The sequence below is a fragment of the Castor canadensis genome, chromosome 6, assembly GCF_047511655.1.
Source record: "Castor canadensis chromosome 6, mCasCan1.hap1v2, whole genome shotgun sequence".
Taxonomy (NCBI): Eukaryota; Metazoa; Chordata; class Mammalia; order Rodentia; family Castoridae; genus Castor; species Castor canadensis.
In genome coordinates this window covers 66,615,294-66,637,275 of record NC_133391.1, presented here as the reverse complement: position 1 = coordinate 66,637,275, position 21,982 = coordinate 66,615,294, and the positions used below count along the sequence as shown (strand labels likewise).

Sequence of the window (21,982 nt, the reverse complement as noted above, 5' to 3'; positions counted from 1 at the left end):
TGTAGTTGATGTGCTCACTGTAGAAGAGCGAATACAGTAATCTTAATCTGGCCAAGACCACTACGGGAAGGGGACTAGGAAGTAGTGAAGAGGTGTGGCAGAGATTAACTAATTTGGGTTCTAATACACATATATGTGGAAACAACACAAGGAATCATCCTATATATGTATCTTTATCTCAAACTAGCAAAAGCACCATGTTTTTCTTATTATCTTTTATGTTCTTTCATCTACAAAATCGGAGAACAAGAGGGCAGAACAGGTTCTGTATGGGGCAAGGGGAGTTGGCCCAAACAATGTATATACATGTAAGTAAATGCAAAAACAATTACAAAAACTAAAAAAAGAAATAAAAAAACCTTGCCTAGTCACCTAGTTGAATAAATGATACAGTTTATGTTTTGAACTCCAAAATCTCTTTCCTAAAATTTAAGCCTTATTATATTATTGCCATTCACTATAATTATTAATTATTTTCAACATCAATTACATCCATATGATTTACTCAATAATTCTTCCCAATTTTCTCAATAATTTTATATAGATAATATAAGTCCATGGAACTGACCCACTTATTTTTAATCAATGACAATACATATTACTTTCTGTAAAACATAAAGGGTCTTTATTTTTCTTCTAACTTTTCCTTTTGGTCTTTGAAAAGCAATTGCCTTTATGGCTGAGAGTCATTAAGAGGATTACAATGGCTCAATTGTGAACCAGAGTGTTTGCCTTCCACAGTCAAAGTGCAGCAGCTCACAAAAACTCGGAGCACATTGCTGCATACATTACTGAGTTAGGATAGAGAAGACATAGGACTTTACTTCTCCTGAAACCTGAAATCCTTTAAAATAGTGGAGATATAAAATAAAATCAAATATAAAGTAAAAAAGTTCAGGGTGCTATGAAATTTTAAGTTATCTGTTTATAACTACAATGATTTAATGTGTAGTGCACTGAGAATCAGAGAAAGTAAAATAAGTACATGCAAGTAAAGTAAAGCATTCTTTATCTTTTGAGTACAGTGACTCAAATGTTTAGCAACACAGATATCAAATTAAATGACAGGGAAATCATAACTATATTTCTGCCCTCAAAGAGCAGTTACCACATAGAGAGGAGAGTGAGCAATTTGTTAGCAAAAGTGTACAAGTGAATTAAAAGTTACCAAGTGCTATGTATCTTGTATTTTTTCATTGCCGTATTCATTCACTTATTTATCCAAACAGTATATATTTATTTAACATCTTTTTTGTGCTAAGTTGTGAGAACTTAGTGATGCACCAAACTTTCTCATCTCAAAAACTTTCCAACCTAGTTCTTAAACTATTCCTAGAGGCTACACAAATATGTTTACCAACTGGCTACAGAACTTTGTGACTTAATTGAGTCACTGTAAGTAGCGATAGCACACCTGAGGCCAGAGGGTTCAGTGGAAAAGGTACTGAGAGAAGCAGATGTATAAATAGAATGTAGAAAGAAAATGAAGGCTGTGAGGAAAGAAGATGGAACTGAGACAATAAATGGAGCAGAAAGGAGGACAAAGACAAAGGCCAACCCAGTGGGATTTTCTGATCTGGTGTAGAGAAATCTGGTCTCCAGTCCGCACCCTGCCTTTCCTGGATCCATACGCTTGAGCTGATGACTTGCCCACTGTGATCATGCCTTCCTCATCCTTAAAGCAAGGCTAATGTCAACTCTTATGGCGATCGTAAGGATCTCAAAAAACAACATGTAAAAACACTTGCAATCTATAAATTACTTTAAAATATAATTACTAATTATATACTTACTGATGCAATTATTAGTAATATAATTACTACTAATATAATTATTGTAATAGCTAATGAGAAAAAGATATAATTATATATATATACATAATTTTTTAAATGATATAAAAACATCCCAACATGTTTCTTTTTGTTCTAAGTAAAGGCAAAAGCACAGATCATTAGATGATAATCTAGGCAGAAGACACCACCATATAGAGATGAAAAGTTAAGGGTAAAAACTTAGGCTTAATCAATAGAAATTTAATTTTCCATGAATGTGAAATTTCCTGGGGAAGTTTGGGATGACACTTGACTATAAGACTCCATTGCAAGTACTTTGAATCTTCAGACTATGTGGGAAGGGAATAATAGTTTTATAAACATTTTAATTTTTCTGTCTGTATATGAAAAACCTGCTATCTCAATATTGATGTTTATTTTAATATTTTCATGAATATATATATTTATAATTATATTGAAGTAAAATTGACAGGCCCCAGAATAATTGGACTATATGGTACAGCAGAGTCTTAAATAAGAAGCCACATTTTATATCCTGGTTCTGTAACCTACTAAGCTATGTTGCCTTAAACAAGTTACTTATTTTCCTCTCATTTTCCAAGATACAGCATTGCGTCTACCTCACAGAGCTATTGGGATTGTCTTGCTAATAGTCAGCCTGGAGTAAATGGTAAAGTTGACACTACTGTAAGTGACAATAACAAAAATAACCTTTATCTGGTGATTTACCTAACACCTTCCCTCTGGTTTAATCCTGAAGACAGTTACAGATACCAAGCCATGATGGAAACTTCATTTATCACCAAGTCCTCGCCTATAAAACCCACTTAAACCCAGTTCTATATAACTTATGAAAAGTATAAGTTTTATAAAACTAATGTGTTTAAGGTCCTATTCCAAGCAAACTATATACAAGTCGTTCTTATAAATAACACCAAATCAGGTTGTAGCAGCAAAATCCAAATGAGATCTCTTATTAAAAGCTCTATATATCTTTATAATTATAATAGCAATTATTTTCATTCACTAAGGATCTAGTTAGTGGAATTATGCTATGAAATCTATGCTATTTTCACCATTTTACAACTTCGTGAAGTTACACTCAAAAACAGATAAGACCAGGTAGGAAATGACAACCTATACATGCAATTCAGGTCTGTATGAATTATCTCTGTCTAAACTACTTGATTAATCTTTGTACCTCAGTATACTCTCTCTAGGAATACAATGTAGTAGATCTCCATCAGAATTATCCAGCAAGAATCTAAGAGCTCTGAAATTTGTATGCAAATATGTATAAAATCTGTATCTACTTATCATTCATTTCTGCAGCTCAAGAGGTCAAGAATACCATATTTCAATGCAGTACCAATAAATATTCCAATGACAACGAACTAGAAAAACAATTAAAAACTCACATGGAAAATGCAGAATACTCCAAATTGCCAAATCAACCCTGAGCAAAAAGAGCAATGCTGGGAGTATCACAATACCTGACTTCAAATTACACTGCAGAACCACAGTAACAAAAACAGCATGGTACTGGCAAAAATACAGACAAGTAGACTGCTGAAATAGAGTAGAAGGTCCATAAACAAGCCCATGCAACTAGAGCCATCTTACTCTTGACAAAGGCACCAAAAAGGATACATTGGGGAAAAGACAGCCTCTTTATAAGTGGTACTGGGAAAACTGTATATCCACATGTAGAAGACTAAAATAGACCCACATCTCTCACTCTGTACAAAAATCAACTCAAAATGGATTAAAGACCTTAATGTGAGACCTGAAACTTGGAAACTGCTATAGGAAAACATGGGGGAAACACTTGAAGGTATAGGTGTAGGTGATTCCTTTCTGAATAGGATGCCAATCACTCTGAAAATAAGAGCAAGAATTGGCAAATACCATCGCATTGTATTAAAAAGCTTCTGATCAACAAAAGCAATGATCAACAAAGTAAAGAGATAGGTTAGAGAATGGGAGAAAATCTTTGTCAGATATTTATCCAACAGGAGATTAATATCTAGAATATCTAAAGAGCTCAAAAAATTAAACATCAAAAAAGCAAATAATGCAATCAATAAATAGACAATTGAAGTGAAAAGAAACTTTTAAATGAAGAAGTACAAATGGATAATACACGAAACTGTCAACATCTTTAGTCATTAGGGAATGCAATCAAAACTATGTTGAGATTCCATTTCACCCCGGTCATAATGGTTATTATCAACAAAACAAAAAACAATAAATGTTGGAGAAGATGGGATGCTGGGATGGGTAGGGTAGAGGCAGGACCAGACACATCCTATTCACTTCTGGTGGAGAGGTTAATTAGTCCAGACACTAAAGAAATTAGTATGGAAGGTTCCTAAAACAATTAAAAATAGAACTTCCATATGATCCAGGTATATCACTTCTGGGTATATACCCAAAAGAATCAAAGTCAACTTATTACAGAGACACCTCACAACCCATGTTTATTGCAACAACATTCCCAATATCTAAGCTATGGAATCATGCTAGGTGCCCATCAGCTGATGAATGGATAAAGAAAATGTGGTATATATACACAATGGAATTTTATTCAACCATAAAGGATAAACTTATATCATTTGTACTTCTGTCATCTTGGCATCAAACATCATCAGGTTAGGTGAAATAAACCAGTCTCACAAAGACAAGTATTCCATGTTTTCTTTCAGATGTGGACTCTAGAGGATAAAAAGAGGACATGAAAGTAAAAGAGAGACTACTAAGGGTGAGGAAGAGGAAAAGGGTATTAGAAAGAATAGAAGGGGTGAATATGAATTAAGTGTGTGATATGCATATATGGAAATGCCATAATAAATCTCTTACTTTGTACAATCAATATGTGTTAATTAAAAAGAAAATAATAAGAATATACTTTTTCAGAGTAAGAACTTTAAATGCAGATAATTTGCTATGATCAAGGCTACAGCTGACAAAAATAATCCATTCATTAATCTATATTAGGACTGGGTGCATAGCTCAGGTGGTTCAGTGCATGCCTAGCAAGTTCAAGACCACAGTAACTTCAAAAATTTTTAAATTGTCTTATCTTTGAAAAACACATATAATTTGTGTTTCAGAAGTATGCTGAAAAGAATGGTAAGTACAATTTAAGCTTGATTTCTCCAGCTACCCATGTACTAAGCAAGTAGACTAAATATTCTTGGCTTAAAAATCCAGTATCCCAAAATAGCCTTATTATATTTAAAGAAAAACTAACTTCATGCTAAAAACAAAAATAAGGAAATAATGCAATTAGTTACCAGCAAGCAAAGCAAAAGCTGGCACAAATAAAACTTCTAGATTAATTGGACCTAATTAAAAGCAGCAAGTCAGTCAACAACAAAGCTTGAGTGCTCTACTTTAAGAGGTCACCAGCCAAGCACACTTTAAGAAGAATCTAACTGGATTTGTTTTGGGATGCTTCACAGAATGGCTTTAATACCTTGGCCACAGGAACCTTTTCAGGGATACTATAGCCCTCTTAGTTTGCTCTTCTAAAGGGTATTTGTGGATTTAGCATTTTTAGGGACTTAGGTAACTGTTACAGAAACTCAACAATCTAAATAGATTTAGCAAAGATATGAGAAGTAGTAAAAAAGGTCGGAGTGTATCCACAGATGAAGTTGGATAACTTTTCCTGATACGTTCATACCACATTATCAAAAATCTGTATAACTCATTTTTTTCTACTTATTGCTACAGATCCTTGAAACTTAAATACACTAAACTCTTTGCAAAATGAGAGAGAGATTCAATCTTGGAAGACAGGAGTGAAAAAATAAGCAAATAATATACAAGGGTCACTTTCTAGCTTCTCTGTTCCAGTAGCCCTAAACAATATGACATCACCACTCGAGAGTAATTTTACCACATTAGCAGGTCAGTAGTTGAGCTGGAAGGCCAAAGAGAAGTTGGAAGAGTGGTAGACCTGATGGGCCAGACTCTTTTTTTGTCTATTGCCTAATTCATTTCTTTGTTGTGTGCAATATTATAAGATTACCTGGAAAGTTCTATTCTTTTGAGATCACTGGGGTATAAATGTAGATTATTTCTCCATATTGCTCTCTGAATCTAAAAGTCTATATGAGGTAGCAATATGTATTTATTACTTTAAAATACCTAAATATTTTACCAAGGCCTTTACCACAGATCTTCCCCGCTCCCTTCTTTCCCTGATGCAGAAGGAATAAGCACAAACCAGTTAGATTGTACCAAATAAGCATCATTTTACATACTTCAATTCCATTTTGTTTTGGGTTTTACTTCAACCCATCTTTCTAGTTTCTTGGTTAATTAGTCATTACATCAAGGAATTTTGTTTGTAATTCAGTGTAGACATAGGAAACAAAAGCCTCCTTAAGTCCAAGGTTTTAGGAAGACGATAAAGTTTACTGAAAGAAAAAAAAAAAAAGGTAACAGATGGGGGAACAGCAGAAAAGAAAACAAGAGGTCCAGAGTCTGCCAAGGGCCCGCCCACTGACAGGCAGGTGAGAACCCAACCTTGCTCTGGCAAATCCTAGCTTGTAGGCAGTATAAAATAAGAACAGACATAAAGATAAGAAATTATGCACTTCTGATTAAAAATCTGCAAATGCAGTCAAACTTGACAAAGATTCTATTAGAAGCAGGAAGGTATCTGACAATGAAGTCAAGATAATTTTCTTATTCATCAAACACTTTGCTAGAGCTGATGAAACAGAACTCTTCAAGTTCTGAGTTTTCCTACTGACTGAAGGTACCAAAGTTAGTAAAACTGACTCTTCCAAAAATGGTAGGAAGCAGTAATTTCTTACAAGTTCTCTGAAATTGCCTTGATATTTACTAATCTACAAGAGCAAATGTTTGAAAGCGACGGGAAGTATTTATTAAACCACTGCCCATAAATTGTAAAACTATCTTTCTACTCTTAGCGTACACTTTATCATACACTCAAAAGAGTTAGATATGAGTTATGGTAAAGAAAAGGAAGGCAAGATAGGTTGGTTCTCGTTCTGCAAAAGCAGGACACCTATACTCTACCTCCTCCCACCACTAGGGCGGTGGGCTCGCAGGTGCGAATGCAATGCAGGAGGGAGTTGGAGCGAATGTTGGAGTTGAGGAAGGCCACCACGCAGCCGAGCTTGGCCAGGCCGAACCACACGTGAATGAAGTCAGGTTCATTGCTCATCAGTAAAGCCACAGTGTCTCCTTTTTTCAGCAAGGAATGGTTCAGGAAGACATGGGCCACTCTGTTACTCCTCTTGTCCACATCCTGATAAGTGTAGATGTCTCCCTCATAAATGATGAAAGGTTTCTGGGGTTGCCGCTTGGCCTGGCTCAAGAATTTATCCAGCACAGTGACCAGCTTCCCTCTCCGTTTGCACATCTCCATTTGAATTCCATTGCGTACCACCTTCAGCAGGAACCAGAAATCGTCCCAGAAGTAAGGGAACAGACGTTTCTGCACGAAGTGCAGGAAGACCATTCCTGCACCTAGTCCTGTAAGCCATGACAGGAGCATGGGGACCACAGGGACACTCTGCGGGAGACTCCTCTTTACTTCTCAGAACTGGCACCTGCAGCTCTCGCCAGCCTTTCCAGAATATCCTGCGAAACAGAACCAGAGATTTTCACTCGGGTTACCCCACAGAAGGCTGGAGATAAAGCTTAGGACACAGGTTGAATGGAGAGCAGAGCCCTGGGTTCCTATGAAAAATGCACAGCACAGGCACCCGCAGGCGCTGGGAATTTACCTTAAGCAGCCTTGCCCAGCGCCCTCGCCTCCCACTCTCCACCGCCCGCTGAAGCTGAAGCGGGTCAGGCAAGCTGGTTAAGTCCTTGGCGCCTCTGCGTCCCTAAGCAAACCCCACTACCCTTGGAAGAGTCCCGATGCTCTCTTCCTTTGGCTTAGTCCTGGTGGCTGAGATTTTGAGGCTGGATTGGAGCTGGCAGAAGCTTGGGAGAGGATTACTGAGAGTTGCAGCAGCTTCTAGTCTCCACCCGGCCAGCAACCGCGCAGGGCCCCAAGCTCCAGGAACCCCCAAGCCACCCCCGCGCCGCCCAGGGCTCCCCTCGGACGCACGTCAGGGCGAACTTTCCCAGGTGACCACCGCGTGTGCTGGCAGGAGGTGTCCACTGCCGCAACCAGGGCTCCTGCTCCAGGCGAGCGTTCTTGAAGCATTTGCGTCCACTGGGAAAGGTGGCGGGGGAGTCGCCCGCCCGCCTCCCGCCTCCCGCCTCCCGCCTCCCGCCTCCCGCCTCCCGGCTCCAGTCCAAGTCCCGCGCTGGAGAGCGGCCGGAGCTCCGCTGCTCCCTGCGCGCCTCGCGCAACTGGGGTCTGTGCGCCGCTGGCCAAGTTCACTTAGTACCCAGGGGATGAGACCCTAGAAAGGACTCTGGCGAGAAACAGGACAGTCCCATGCAGGGAAGGCCAGGGATCCAGAGGCATTGCTGGGATCGCAGGGGAACCGGGATGATGGAATTGGGTCCGGGCGTGGTAGAAGAGTGCTGCAGGAGAGGTCATTTATAGAATTGGCAAGAACTAAGCAGAGGCTAGAAGTAAATAAATAATAACAAAAGCTGTTGGGGGAGGGGAGGGTTGGGGAGACAGAGAGAGAGAGAGAGAGAGAGAGAGAGAGAGAGAGAGAGAATTTAGGAATGTACACAACCAAGAATATTATTTGTGAAAAATATTTGAACTCTGTTCATGAAACATCAAGAAATTGTTTTTCTTTTACAAACAGTATTATTGATAACATTGTGAAGGTGGTATTTATATTTATAGCAAACTCTCTATCCTTACAGTGCTTTTTACCAAAGGTTCAAAAGCATTGATTTGAGAGCTTAGGTTGCTATTCATATCCATGTTTAGAAAGAAACACAAAGTATAAACTGCTGCCTATTCTCTGTCTGAAAAATAACTTTTTTTTCCTGTGTGGTCATTTAAAAATGTGAAAAACTTCAAACTAAGGATTCTAAAGGGAGCTTAGAGTGGGGAGGAAGCAGGTAAATGGAAATAATTATAAAAATGTATTTAAAAATGGCATTTCACTAAAGATGAAATGCCGAGGAAGATTTAATTACACATTTTTCCCAACAGGCACCATCATTCCAGCTCTCTGCTTTTAAGTGAATATAAATGCTTAATTGATGTATTGAAATGATAAACACTGCCTCAAGTGTCTGTGTCTGGCATTTTTCTCTTCCATCAGTTGGCTTCTAGCTAACCTCGGATTCTCTGATAAAAGGAAAAATTATAATTCCAAAGACAGACTGTAGTTCATTACCCTGAATTCTCTGAAGTCACAGTGAAGAGCCTTAAAGTAACATAGACTCTTACAATTCATTCTTTCATATAAATGAAGAGAGTGCTTTCTAACTTTACCCAGAGGCTCTGTCTTTTCAACTCAGAAATATCTTGTTAGTTAAAGGGGAAATGTTTTAGTATTGCGTATTTTGCATCTTGAGAAATTAGTCTAGCACTTGAAAAATATATTTAAATGAGATTCTTTTCCCTTCTGACTCGGGTCTGATTCACCACCTTCTAGTGAGTCACAGAATAGAATATGGAGCAATTAGTCTCAGGGATTGGAACCTCCAATATGAGTAAAATCTGTCCTCTATTGGAAAAAACACAGGGAAAGACTATTGACTTGCCATCTTTTTACTTTATAAATTTCAAACATTAAACACACATTACAACAATTACTGTGTACTGTTGCTATTGTTCAATAAAGGGAAGGATTTATTTCAACATTACAAAGAAGACAGAGTAGTACCATTATAATAAGGACAGTCTTTTAAAATGAATGAAATTAACTTTATGAAAATGTGCTATACTATACTAACTTTTCTTATCTTGTCACACCATCGCAATGCTTGGAGCTAAAATTTTAGCAACTACTGATATAAATGAATGCAGCATATTTGCAACAATAAATCTGACACAGTTTAATGTATTAGGGAGAAGTGCAATCACATGTTGCTTAAATTTATAATGGTCCAAACAGGTGAAGGTCACCATGAAAGAGGGACTCAGTGAAAATCATGGGCCCAGTAAGAGGAGTGTGTACATTCCTATATTAGCCCATGACTCTATTCCTATTTTGCCCAGAAATTTTACATTCGTTTTCAATACTATTAAAGACAGCTAAGTAAAATGTAAATAATTTCAATCACAATAACCAATTATTGCACAATGAAAGAAAAACAATAGCTACAAGTGAACAAATCGATCATTTAACTAAAAAAGAAATAAGCGCATACAAATAGACTAGATATTTGTGTTAACATTTCTTTACATCAGGGAAAGCTCATATTTCTCAGCTTCCTCTTCAACCCCTTCCTCATTTCTGACTTGACATTCCTCTTTAACCCAATTCTGGTCCATCTTGCACCCCAGTTCTGTTGAGGATGAGCTGTTAAATCAGTAGATAAGAAATACTGAACAAATAGCATCACACAATGGACACCGACTCATGCTCCACAAGATTTTGCCACCATGGCTTAAGAATGCTGATGCTATCAAATAACTTGTCTCCAGAAGTCTTATGATGAAATCCTACAGAAATTACCATTTGGAAAACCGGAGGTTTGGGTGAGAAGCAAAAGATTCAGAAAGATGTCCAATGATGCTTTATTGGTGCAAAGTATTGCGATGGGTGCTTGCAATAGGCTAAGAAGCTGACCACTTGGACTGTAGCTGGGGCTTGGGAAAGGGGATAGAGGTGAGTGGAATGTGCTAAGGATTTGGGTGACTCTGAAATGGGAGTGCAACTTCTAAGTTTCCCCTGTAGAATAAAGGCCCAAGGAAATCATGGAAGAGTTGCCTCCTAAACCTGCATGGAGAAACAGACATTATGGATGATGGAGGTCATAAGAATTCTCTGCTCACCTCTCCTAATCTCAGATCCTTAATGACTGCTGACCTTCCGTTTCCACAGCTGTTTTTGAGTTATTGCTTGCACTTCCAAAAGACTGCCCATGACTGAGTATCACAAGGGCACTAAAATAGGCTCCTTACACAGAAAAGCAGTATTCCTCTTATGGAATATGGCCAGAGATGATAAGCAAACTCTGTCTGCTAGTTGATTTTACTCAAAGGAAAGGTAACATTTCTCCTCTCTTCAGGAAATGGTAGTTTTCTAACCTGGGACAAGGCACTCATGGTGAAGTTAGACATCTGTCCTTCACAGAGACAAGGGGACAGGGGTACTACCCTCCCACCATGATTACACTTCCCAGAGGGGGAAAAAACAGGGATAAAAATACTGAATTCAGTATTAATACACTTCATAATTCTACTCAGGACACCTACATGGGTTTTGATCTGAAACTCACTCTATAATCTAATTTTACTTGTATTAATGAATAATCATTGAGCAAAATATTATTCCACTCAAGGACTATGGAGCAAGTTCAACATTAAAGATGAGGAGTGCTCTTAAGGACTCGGGAAATATTAGCATTACTACATGTCTTAGACACATCAAAGACTTCTTAGAATATAAAACTTTTATGGCATCAAATGAGTGACCCTATAATAATAGTCTGGAGCAACTCTCAAACAAATTAAATGTTTAACTATCATTTTTAACACCACTTACAAACTATAGGTAGAAATTTATGTCAGTCAGGATCCTGTCAAGAAGGGATTTTATACATATATTTTATTCTTGGTATTTGAACACAGCTTTTTTTATATATCCATATACTTCTATTTATGACAGTTTTCACTTCTTCAGTATTGATGAAACTGAATGTCTAGAAGAGACATTTATGCAAAGTTTCATCACTGACTCAGTCCTCAGGGCAGCCTCATTTCTAGTTTATAAGCTGGTCACTTGGAGGCAGGTCATTTGGTCATTAGTGGAATAAACCAAAGAAACTTTTGACACTATCTATTAGGAACCCATAATGCTCCAAGTTGCATTCCTGAACCCCCAAATCTTGCATGTCCCAGAAGGTCTAAGATTTAGTTTCAAAGGTATAGGAAAGTATTGTGGGACTTCTGAGACTTAGAGTGTGTATCCTATCTCAATGCATTCTGCAAATTCACAACCTTTAACTTAAAAAATACTTTCCTAATGACTTATGTATAATCACTGTTTTCCATGAGTAGAATATGCCGGCAGCACGTGGTCTTGGGATGGCCTGACTCTGCCACTTAACTTAATGCTTGTTCTCTACTTATGGATTCAAGGCAGCCACTCCAGCTCTATGCTCTCCTGTTCATCAAAATGGAGAAAGGGAACCAATTGCTGTTTCTTTGCATCAATTTTGTTCTTTAACTTTTTATTAAATCAAAATGTTCAAGCATACATAATGGTAGAAATAATAAAATATTCCCCAATCCTCACCTGTATTTATCACCCGGATTTAGTGATAAATATTATGCCTAATTTGTTTTATTCATTTTTTGAAATATTTTAAATAAATTGCAAATATGACATTTCATCCCTAAGTACCTCAGGATGTATTTCTGAGAAGGGACATTTTCTTCCATATTCATAGTACTATAATCACACCTGACAAATTAACAATTCTTTAACACTTCCTCTAATAATTCCTCCATGTTTATTTACTTACTTTCCAAATGTCACCTGGAGTTTGTTTGTCTAAATGAGATTCAATGTAAGTAGTAAAGTGTAACTTCTCCTTCAATATATAGTTCCAGTCACAATCTCTTTTTCTCCCAAGATTCACTTGTTAAAGTGGACAGGTTCCAGGTCTTGCCCACCTTCTGGTCTGGTTGTTTCTCCATGTTCTCCTTTACCAGATGGTTTTGCTTCCTGAGTTTCATGTAAACTGGTAATTCAGACAAAAGACTTCATGACAGGTGAAATATTTTTGCAATACTTCATAGACCAAGTGGCCCTTGCTCTTCTGTGAATTCCTCAATTGTGCATCCTTCCTCAATCCATTATTTCATAGATATGAAAAAATGATAATTCCTTAACCCAAACATTCCTCAGCAATTCCTGAACTGCCATCTGACATTTTTTTCTAAAACAAGAACTTTCTTTTATTGACAAGAGTTGTATAATTATTCTGAAACAGAGTTTATAAAAGTAAGATAAATGTTTAATTCTTTGTTCTCAATAACTAACTTTTAAAGTAAGAAATTGTGCAACAACAACCTCCATTAATGACAAATAGATGGTAATTTGTTTTAAATTATATATTTTGATTATGAAAAAATGTTAAAGTTTATGTAAAAGTAAGGTTTAAAATTTAGAAAATATTTTAAAAATCAGAAAATTTGGTTTTTGGCTTAGTCTCTCTATCCCTGTTACAAGTACATTAATAGTAATAATTTTTATTTGCTTTTAGTTCAGCTTTCCAATGTTTCATTCTGCAAATATAAGAAATTTATATACTTATGTTTTCTCTCTTCCATTTTATAAAATGTACTTTGTGATTTTCTTTTTCACTTAATATATCCTGGTGATTACACCCTATTATTACATAGAGATCATTTTCATCTTCCTTGTGGTTGCATAGAGCAATGTATGGCAGTATCAATCAACTTGCTCTCTGCTGATAAGCATTTAGGTTTATTTCCAAACATTTGTCATTACAAACAATGTCACAATTAATGAATCTGCACACTTGTCTTACTTGTGCTGGTGTAACTTTCAGGATAGCTTCCTAGAAATGGAATTGCTGAATACGAGAGTAAAGATACCTGAAATTATTATGGACATAGTCAATTTCCCTTGAATGCTGGTTGTTTCCATTGGCATCCCAGCCACCATCAGTGTATGATAGCATTGGGGAAGTATAAAAGAAGTCTCAAACAAGACTATTTTTCGCTATACTTGAAATACTTAGAACCTTATAAAACGTCCCCCCAAATAAGGGTAGGCATACCTATGCTTACCTATGCACTCAGCTTTTCTGAAATGTGTGGGCTCTCACTGCTCCATTGACTATATCAGTGAGATTCCCCCATCTTTCTCTTTCTTTGGGTCTCCCTCTATACAACAATATTGAATTTAGATCAATTAATAACCTGAAAATGGCCTTTATATGTTCAAGTGAGAGGAAATGTTATATCTCTCATTCCAAATCAAAACTAGAAATGATTGAACTTAATGAGGAAGCTTTGTTAAAAGCTAAGCGAGTATGAAAGCCACACCTCTTGCAGTAATAGTTAGCCAAGTAGTAAAAGCGCAGGAAAAGTTATTAAAGGAAATTAATTGTGCTACTTCAATGAATACATGAATGGTAAGAAAGTGAAATGTGCTTATACCTGATATAAAGTTTTAGTAATCTGGACAGGAGATCAAACCAGCCACAAAATTTTCCTTAATCAAAGTCTAATTCAGAGCCAGGCCATAATGCTCTTCAACTCTATGAAGGCAGAGAGAGGAGAATAATCTACACGAGAAGAATTTGTAGCTTGAAGAGGTTGTTAGTGAAGTTTAAGGAATGAATCTCCCTCTATAGCCATAAAAGTTCAAGGTGAGATAGTAAGCAAGTATAAGCTGCATCAAGTTATCCAGATAGTACTCTATCTGTGCCCTGGCATACTACTGGTGAACCAAGCATTTAGAATGTGAACCTCACAGTAGTCTGTTGATGCTCAGATGACATAATGACCCACTGTACAGAACTTATTCATCTAGACCAAGTGGATCAAAGAGTTTTATCTACCTTCTTTATATGGCCTAGCACTATGGGATCTGGTCAGTAGACCTACATTGATATTCACCCTCAGATTAGCTAAGGTGGCCCACTGCTATGAATCATCTTCAAGTACATTCCTGTCCTCTGGCTTCTAATATATAAGACCAAAGAATCCTAATTTATATCTTTTCAAAAATTGCAGGTATAGTTTCGCTGTGGTACATACCTGTAATCCCAGTGCTCAGGAAGCTGAGACAGGAGGATCTTGAGTTCAGGACCAGCCTGGGCTTCATAAACATACCCTGTCTCAAAAACAAAACAAAACAAAGTTCAGGTACATATACAGTTTTAGATAGTACTCAGTTCCAAGCCAATAGCAAATGAGTAGAACACTGTAAGCTGTCTACTATTCACTTCATTGAGACAGGTATTTAATCAGTATAAATTCTTCATTACATCAACATTTATTCATCTCAGCATCACTGTGACTGCATCCACAGCAGGATGTGGACAGGAAGCTACATGACAACCAAAAGCACCCAGAACAGATAAATTAAAAATACAAACTTTGGCTAACAGCCATATATCCTTCAGGTCTATACACAGCATGGAGCCCTGGCAGGCTCTCATCTTTCTATAATCATTTGCCTGGAACTTCTTCTAAATACCTCAGAGATTTCTTGGCTGGTGCTCAGAGTCCCAGTTAATACACCAGAAAGGCATCTGTCTGAAACTTCTTTTAACGTCTTCCAAGATTCGAACCCTGGCTCATCATTCCCTCTATCACTATCCCATAAAACCCCATCTCATTGCACCTTGCTCCTCATCAGACTCAGCACTGACAATAGAGGACTAGGACATGTGGCATGATGATCCTGTTCTCATAGAACTGCAGGTTAGCTGCAGGATCATGTAGAACGGGAGGGATATGGATCTAGTTCAACTTTGTCCTAAAATTTTTTCACTTTGTAATCCCTCCTATATCTCCCCTACTCTCTCACCAAGGAAATCCTAACAGTGCTCTCTATCCTTATAGATTAGTTTATATTTTCTAAAATTTCATATAAATAAATTATATAATATGTACTCTTTGCCTAGCTTTTTGGATAGGCATTATTATGTCTACATTAATTTCTTATCACATATAGAAGTGGTTTATAAGTTTTGACAGAACATTTTGTTGATGAATACTATGCCATTAAATACATACACCACAATTTGTTTATCTACTCATTCTTAATGACATTTGAATTGTTTCCCTTGTTTTGTCTGTTATAAGAAAATCTTCTAGGGGCTGGAAGCATGGCTCAAGTGGTAGAATGCCTATCTAGCAAGTGCAAAGGCCCACGTTCAAACTCCAGTACTGCAAAAATAAATAAATAATAAATAATCTTCCATGAACACGATTTTTCCCTTTTTTATTGTTGTACTGGGGGTACATGGTAACATTTACCAAAGTTCTTACAATATATCATAGTTGAATTCACCCCTTCTATCATTTTTTTTATCTCCCTTCTCCAGTCCTGGAATAGCTTCAACAGGTCTAATTTTTCCATTTTCATACCTGAATACATAATATTTCTACCACATTCACCCTCCTAAACCCTTTTCTTTTATCCTCCCCCCTCCCACTGGTGCCAAACCCCAGGCAGAACCTGTTTTACCTTCCTGTTCTCTGCTTTCTAAAGAAGGCATTTCTGTTTGTTCAGGATAGCTATACAGGAGTTTCACTGTGACAAGAAGGTGAATATTGCTGATGTACTTTCTATATAAGAATGAATATAGAATATAAATATATAGAACTTTCAAACCTTTTGAACTCACTATAAGAAGGGGACTAAGGTAGAAAGGAAAAAAATAGAAGGCATGAACCATTTCTCTATTTTTATATTTTTCTTGTTTTTTTATTTAGTTAATGAGATATTTTTATATAATCTGGATAACAATATATAGCATGCAAACATTCTTCCCTTGTCTGTGGCTTTTAAAAGTTATTTTGTTAAGAATATCTTACAAAGAGCAGAAGTTATTTATTTTAATGAGGTACATATAATTTTCATGAGGTGAATTATGCTTTAACAATAAACCATAATTTATCGTCTTATGGTTTGTGGCTTTTGAATCCTACTTAAAAGATTTTGCCTAATGTAAAGTCACAAAGATTTTCTCCTATGCTGTTTTCTTAAAGACTACCAGTTTTAGGTCTCACATCTAGGATTAATTTTGAGTTAATTTTTATATGGCACAAGATAAAAGTTTTTTGCATATGCTATCAAATTTTCCAGCACCACTTGCTGAAAAGCACTACATTAAATACTGAATGTTTTGTGCAACTTTATTGATAATCAGTTGTTCACCAATGTGTGGTTCTGCTTTTGTGCTCTCTATTCTGTTCCACTGGTCTTTCTGTCTGTCTGAACACCAATCTTTCAATGTTCTTATTACTCCAGCTTTATAATAAGTCTATTACTACTCAATCAATGTTAAATTTCTTTTTCAAAGATTGTTTTTGTTTGCAGTTCCTTCATATAGTTCCACTTCAATTTTAGAACCTACTTTCATTTTTTACTTGCAGTATCTTTTCTATTTTCAGTATCAGGCTAACACTTCCCTAATAGAACGAGTTGGGAGCACTATTTCCTCTTAAAATTCATGGAATAGTTTATCTTCCCTTAAAAATTTATCGGGGAAGTGATGTTATCCTGAATTTTAATTATAAGTTATATAGCTATATATGCAATGCCTTTAATACAGATAGAGTTGTTTATATTATCTATTTATTCATCAGTGTATTTTAATAGTTCATAAAATAAATTTATCCTTCATCCAAATCTCTCACTTATTGAGATAAATTTTCTTACAACCAACTGTTGTAAGAAAAGTAACAGCCAGCAAAGATGCCCACTTCTCAATCCCCCAGAACTTATAAAATTAAAATCAATAAAAGAAAAATCTATAAATATTTATCCTTCTATGGCATAAAGGTCTTTGCAGATATAATAAAGCTAAATATCTTGAGATATGAATATTGGTCCATGTGGACCCAGTGTAATTAGTCACACTGGTCTTACAAGTAAAAGAAGATTGCATGAGAGTCAGAACAGAGAGAGATGTTAAGAAGTTGCCTTACTCATTTTGAAGATAGTGGAAAAGGCCATGAACCAAGAAACTGAACAACCTCTATAACTTTGAAAAGCTGAGGGAACAGTTTCTCCTCTGTAGCTTCCAGAAAGAGTACAGGCCTGTTAACACCTTAATTTTAGCACAAGGAAACACATTTCTCAGTTCTGTCATCCAGAAATGCACAGTAATAAATTCGTGCTGCTTTAAGTCCCTAAATCTTTTCATTTGTTACAGTGACAATAGGAAGCTAATATATCTACCAGCCTTTTGAACATCTACAAAATCTGTATGGAATCACCTCTCTTTGTTCTCATTACTAAGTGTACCTTCTATTTCCTTTTCCTGATGAGTCTATCTGACACTTATCCACATTATTGATCTCATCAAAATACTTACTTTTAGTTTCATTAATTGTTTATCTGTTTTCTATTTCATTAAATTTCTCTAGTGTTAATTTACTTTATTCTGCTTACTTTGGATTTAATTTGGTCTTTTTTTTCCCCCTGTTTTGTTTTAAAGAGGAACTTACATCCTTCATTTTCTGCCAAGTACTGTCTTAGTTGCATCTTGTAAGTTTTGAAATGTGATGTCTTTACATTTTTTTAGTCAAAATACTTTAAGATTCTCATTTGATTTCTTCTGTGAATCTCATTTTTTTAATATAAAGGAGGTATTAATTTCTAAATATATTCAGATTTTCCAAGTAGCCTTCTCTTATTGATTTCTAATTATTTTACTGTAGTCAGAAACACATATTTTATTATTTTAATAATTTGAAATTTACCAACACTCATTTTGATACCCAGAATATGGTCAATAATTGTTTCAAGGCCACTTGAAAATAATAGGTCTTTTTCAATTGGTGGAGTGTCCTATAAATGTAAAATAGTTCAATTTGATTAATCATGTCAATTAAGCCTCCTATGGTATTACTGGCTTTCTGACTATTCTTTAAAACATAATATTATAAAGAGTATTCCATATAGATATGGAATATATAGTACATATAATGATACTATTATAAAATTATAGCTACACTATCACAGAACATATATAGTGTATAGACTATATGTAATTATATTATTATAAAGTTGTATTCTATGTAATTTATTGAGCAGGTACTTAAATCTTTAAATTTTTGCATTTATTAACTTGCCCTTGTAACTGTACTTCTTTTTGCTACTTGTATTTTAAATCTTATTCATTATATACATAAACAAATGGAACTATTAATGTTTTCTTGATGAATACTTTTATCATTATTTAATGATCTTCATAGCATTATTTCTCTACTACTTTGTCTATTAACATAAATATTAGCAATATTTATGTCTTCTATTTTTACTAATGCTCAATGTTTTTTATTTTCTTGAAAATATGGAATACAATTATACTACTGCTCAGTTATCCCTTACTAATTCCATTATGCATAATTTCTGTGTTATTGCCAATGGATTGTTACCAATAGATTGATTTTCCATCTTTCATAACTGGTAGTTTTTGAGCAGATGCTAAATATTTCAATTTAACTTAGTGTTGCATATAGTTATATTTCTTAAGTATTGACTTACTTTCTGGGATATAGTTAAGAAACATGGTTGGTATACCCAAAAGACTGTGACACAGGTTACTCCAGAGGCACCTGTACACCCATGTTTATTGCGGCACTATTCACAATAGCCAAGTTATGGAAATAGCCAAGATGCCCCACCACTGACGAATGGATTAAGAAAATGTGGTATCTATACACAATGGAATTTTATGCAGCCATGAAGAAGAATGAAATGTTATCATTCGCTGGTAAATGGATGGAATTGGAGAACATCATTCTGAGTGAGATTAGCCTGGTCCAAAAGACCAAAAATCATATGTTCTCCCTCATATGTAGACATTAGATCAAGGGCAAACACAACAAGGGGATTGGACTTTGAGCACATGATAAAAGCGAGAGCACACAAGGGAGGGGTGAGGTAAGACACCTAAAAAATGAACTAGCATTTGTTGCCCTTAATGCAGAGAAACTAAAGCAGATACCTTAAAAGCAACTGAGGCCAATAGGAAAAGGGGACCAGGAACTAGAGAAAAGGTGAGATCAAAAAGAATTAACCTAGAAGGTAACACCCACGCACAGGAAATCAATGTGAGTCAATGCCCTGTATAGCTATCCTTATCTCAACCAGCAAAAACCCTTGTTCCTTCCTATTATTGCTTATACTCTCTCTACAACAAAATTAGAAATAAGGGCAAAATAGTTTCTGCTGGGTATTGGGGGGGGGGAGAGGGAGGGGGTGGAGTGGATGGTAAGGGAGGGGGTGGGGGCAGGGGGGAGAAATGACCCAAGCCTTGTATTCACATATGAATAATAAAATAAAAGTATATATATATATTCTTTAAAAAAAAAAAGAAACGTGGTTGATTTGTGCTTTTGAGAGTTGTTTTAAGCTTTATTGGGCAGAGCCAGAGTTCTGTCCAATAGATATAAATATTGTTAATATTTATGCTAATAGATAAAGTTGTAAATTTAAGAGAAAATAATACTATGAAGATAAATAACTGATAAAGGTATTATTCATCAAGAAAATATTGTGCTTTAATACTGAGGCAAACTTTCCTGACTACTGTACCTATGGTAAGTGATGAGGGATTTACTCTAAATGTTGGAAAATATTCCAGGCCCTGCGGAAGCTTTAAGTATTTTTCCCTCTCCTTCTGGTTGACTATCTCCTCAGCCTTGGGCACTTTACTCACATGCATCCACTGATCAGAACTCAGTGTAGTTACTAATCGTCTTCTCTGTAGCTTTTGAGTTTTCTCTGGGTAGTTCTGTCCTTACTGATACTGTGTCTTGTAATCCCCAGACATATTTGTCTCCCTGATTCTGGACTTCATCTTCTCAACTCAGTGAAATTGCCTGATTATACCTAGTCCTCTCACTGCACTGTTTCAAAATTCTCTCTAGTCAGTAAGTTGAAAAAGCCACAGGGCTCACCTCCTTTTTGACCCCATCTCTCAGGAGCACAATTCTTCAAAGCTGGATGTTCAATGTCTTAAAAAAAATTTTTTTGATATATTTTGTCCAGTATTGACATGGTTTGGGGCACAAGGTTTTATCCAACACAATTATCATATCTTAACCAGAAGCAGCAGTCTTCATATGATTGATTTTCTTATTGCTATAAAGTAGATATAATATTTTCTTCTCAAAAACCCTTCTATTACTTTAAAGATGTATCCACCATTCTGCTTGCCAGAAAAGTCTTAAAAGTGGTAGAGTGCATATTGCCTAGCAAGAGACCATGAGTTCAATCCCAGTTCCATAAAAAACAACACAAAACATAAACCTCTATTATGTTACCAGCCCCAATGGTAAATCTGTGGATAATAATTATCTGGAGCAGCAATCTTTTGTACTTCATTAAGATGCATTTCAGCATATATTGAGAAAAATTATTCTTCTTAAGGTATTTTTTATAAAAGAGGATAATGTCTAAGAAAATTAATAAAGGACATAACATGGGTCAACAAGTGAAGACATTTCCAAAGAAATCATCTCTCCTGTATGAGAAAGAAGTCCATACCAATCAGGATGTGGACACAGAAGCAATCAGGTTGATCACGTCTTGCTGTACATGGCAGTTCTTAAAAAGAGGGTCATAATTGTTTTGCTGCTAAGCGCTATAGAAATTTCATCTGTGTATTGTTGGGACTGGCTAAGTTGAACAAGTCCTACTATCAATGCTCAATCCAGTTCTTACTTGCACTATCCTCACTCAAGCAGAACCAAGTTGTCTGAATTGGATGCTGATAAGTCTCATTTTGTTTATATTGATGATCAATTGGCTGACTTTTACTTCCATAGGACCATGTTAAATATGCCACTCATTTACTTAATGGATACATTCAGTACCTATAGTGAACTACATAGTGATAAATTCTTGGGAGGCAGCAGAAATATCACAGGCCCTTTTCAAAGAATGGAAGGCATGCTTGGGGCAACCCGTACAATTGTTTATATAATAAATAGTGTATTTTACAGCACAAGGAAAGAATTATTGATTTGCCTGGCAGAGTCACTTTTAAGGGAAAGTGATACTTGAACTGTGTTCTTCTGAATTTTTCTTATATCAAAGAGCAGAGTAAGGGTCAAGAGTCTCACCTGGCTATTATCTGATATTGTATGGTACAGAAAAATGATTCAACTTCTCTGTGTTCCACTTTCTCAAGCACTATTGTGGGCACTAAATGAGATTATATAGATAAAGGACAACAATGTCTAGCACATAGTAAGCTTCTACTAAATAATATTTTTTCTTGCTCTCTTTTCTACCGAATGTTTAGTTATACTAGGTATGAGAATTCATAGATGAGGAAAAGCAGATCTGTAGAGGCCAGTCAGCCACAGCCACACAGGTAATTAATCA

The 21,982-nt window shown here is 36.0% G+C and overlaps 1 protein-coding gene and 1 long non-coding RNA gene across 3 annotated transcripts in view; both read right to left on the bottom strand.

Moving 5' to 3' along the window:
* Slc27a6 (solute carrier family 27 member 6) overlaps window positions 1-8,023 on the bottom strand; it is a 77,995-nt gene extending 69,972 nt beyond the window's left edge. The window contains exons 1-2 of one of the 2 annotated variants that reach the window (XM_074076623.1): window positions 7,891-8,023; window positions 6,849-7,415 (exon numbers count right to left, since the gene is read on the bottom strand). In XM_074076623.1, the coding sequence (XP_073932724.1) occupies window positions 6,849-7,329 (481 nt within the window). In that variant the 5' untranslated portion in view covers window positions 7,330-7,415; window positions 7,891-8,023. Of the gene's footprint in view, window positions 1-6,848; window positions 7,416-7,681; window positions 7,810-7,890 lie in introns of those variants that run through there. The other variant, XM_074076624.1, reaches the window with a different exon arrangement.
* A 4,279-nt stretch (window positions 8,024-12,302) lies between these two features.
* Window positions 12,303-21,982, bottom strand: part of LOC141423890 (uncharacterized) — a 31,004-nt gene continuing 21,324 nt past the window's right edge. Inside the window, exons 2-3 of the long non-coding RNA XR_012448654.1 lie at window positions 14,665-14,740; window positions 12,303-12,614 (exon numbers count right to left, since the gene is read on the bottom strand). This is a non-coding gene — a long non-coding RNA (uncharacterized lncRNA). The remainder of the gene's footprint in view (window positions 12,615-14,664; window positions 14,741-21,982) is intronic.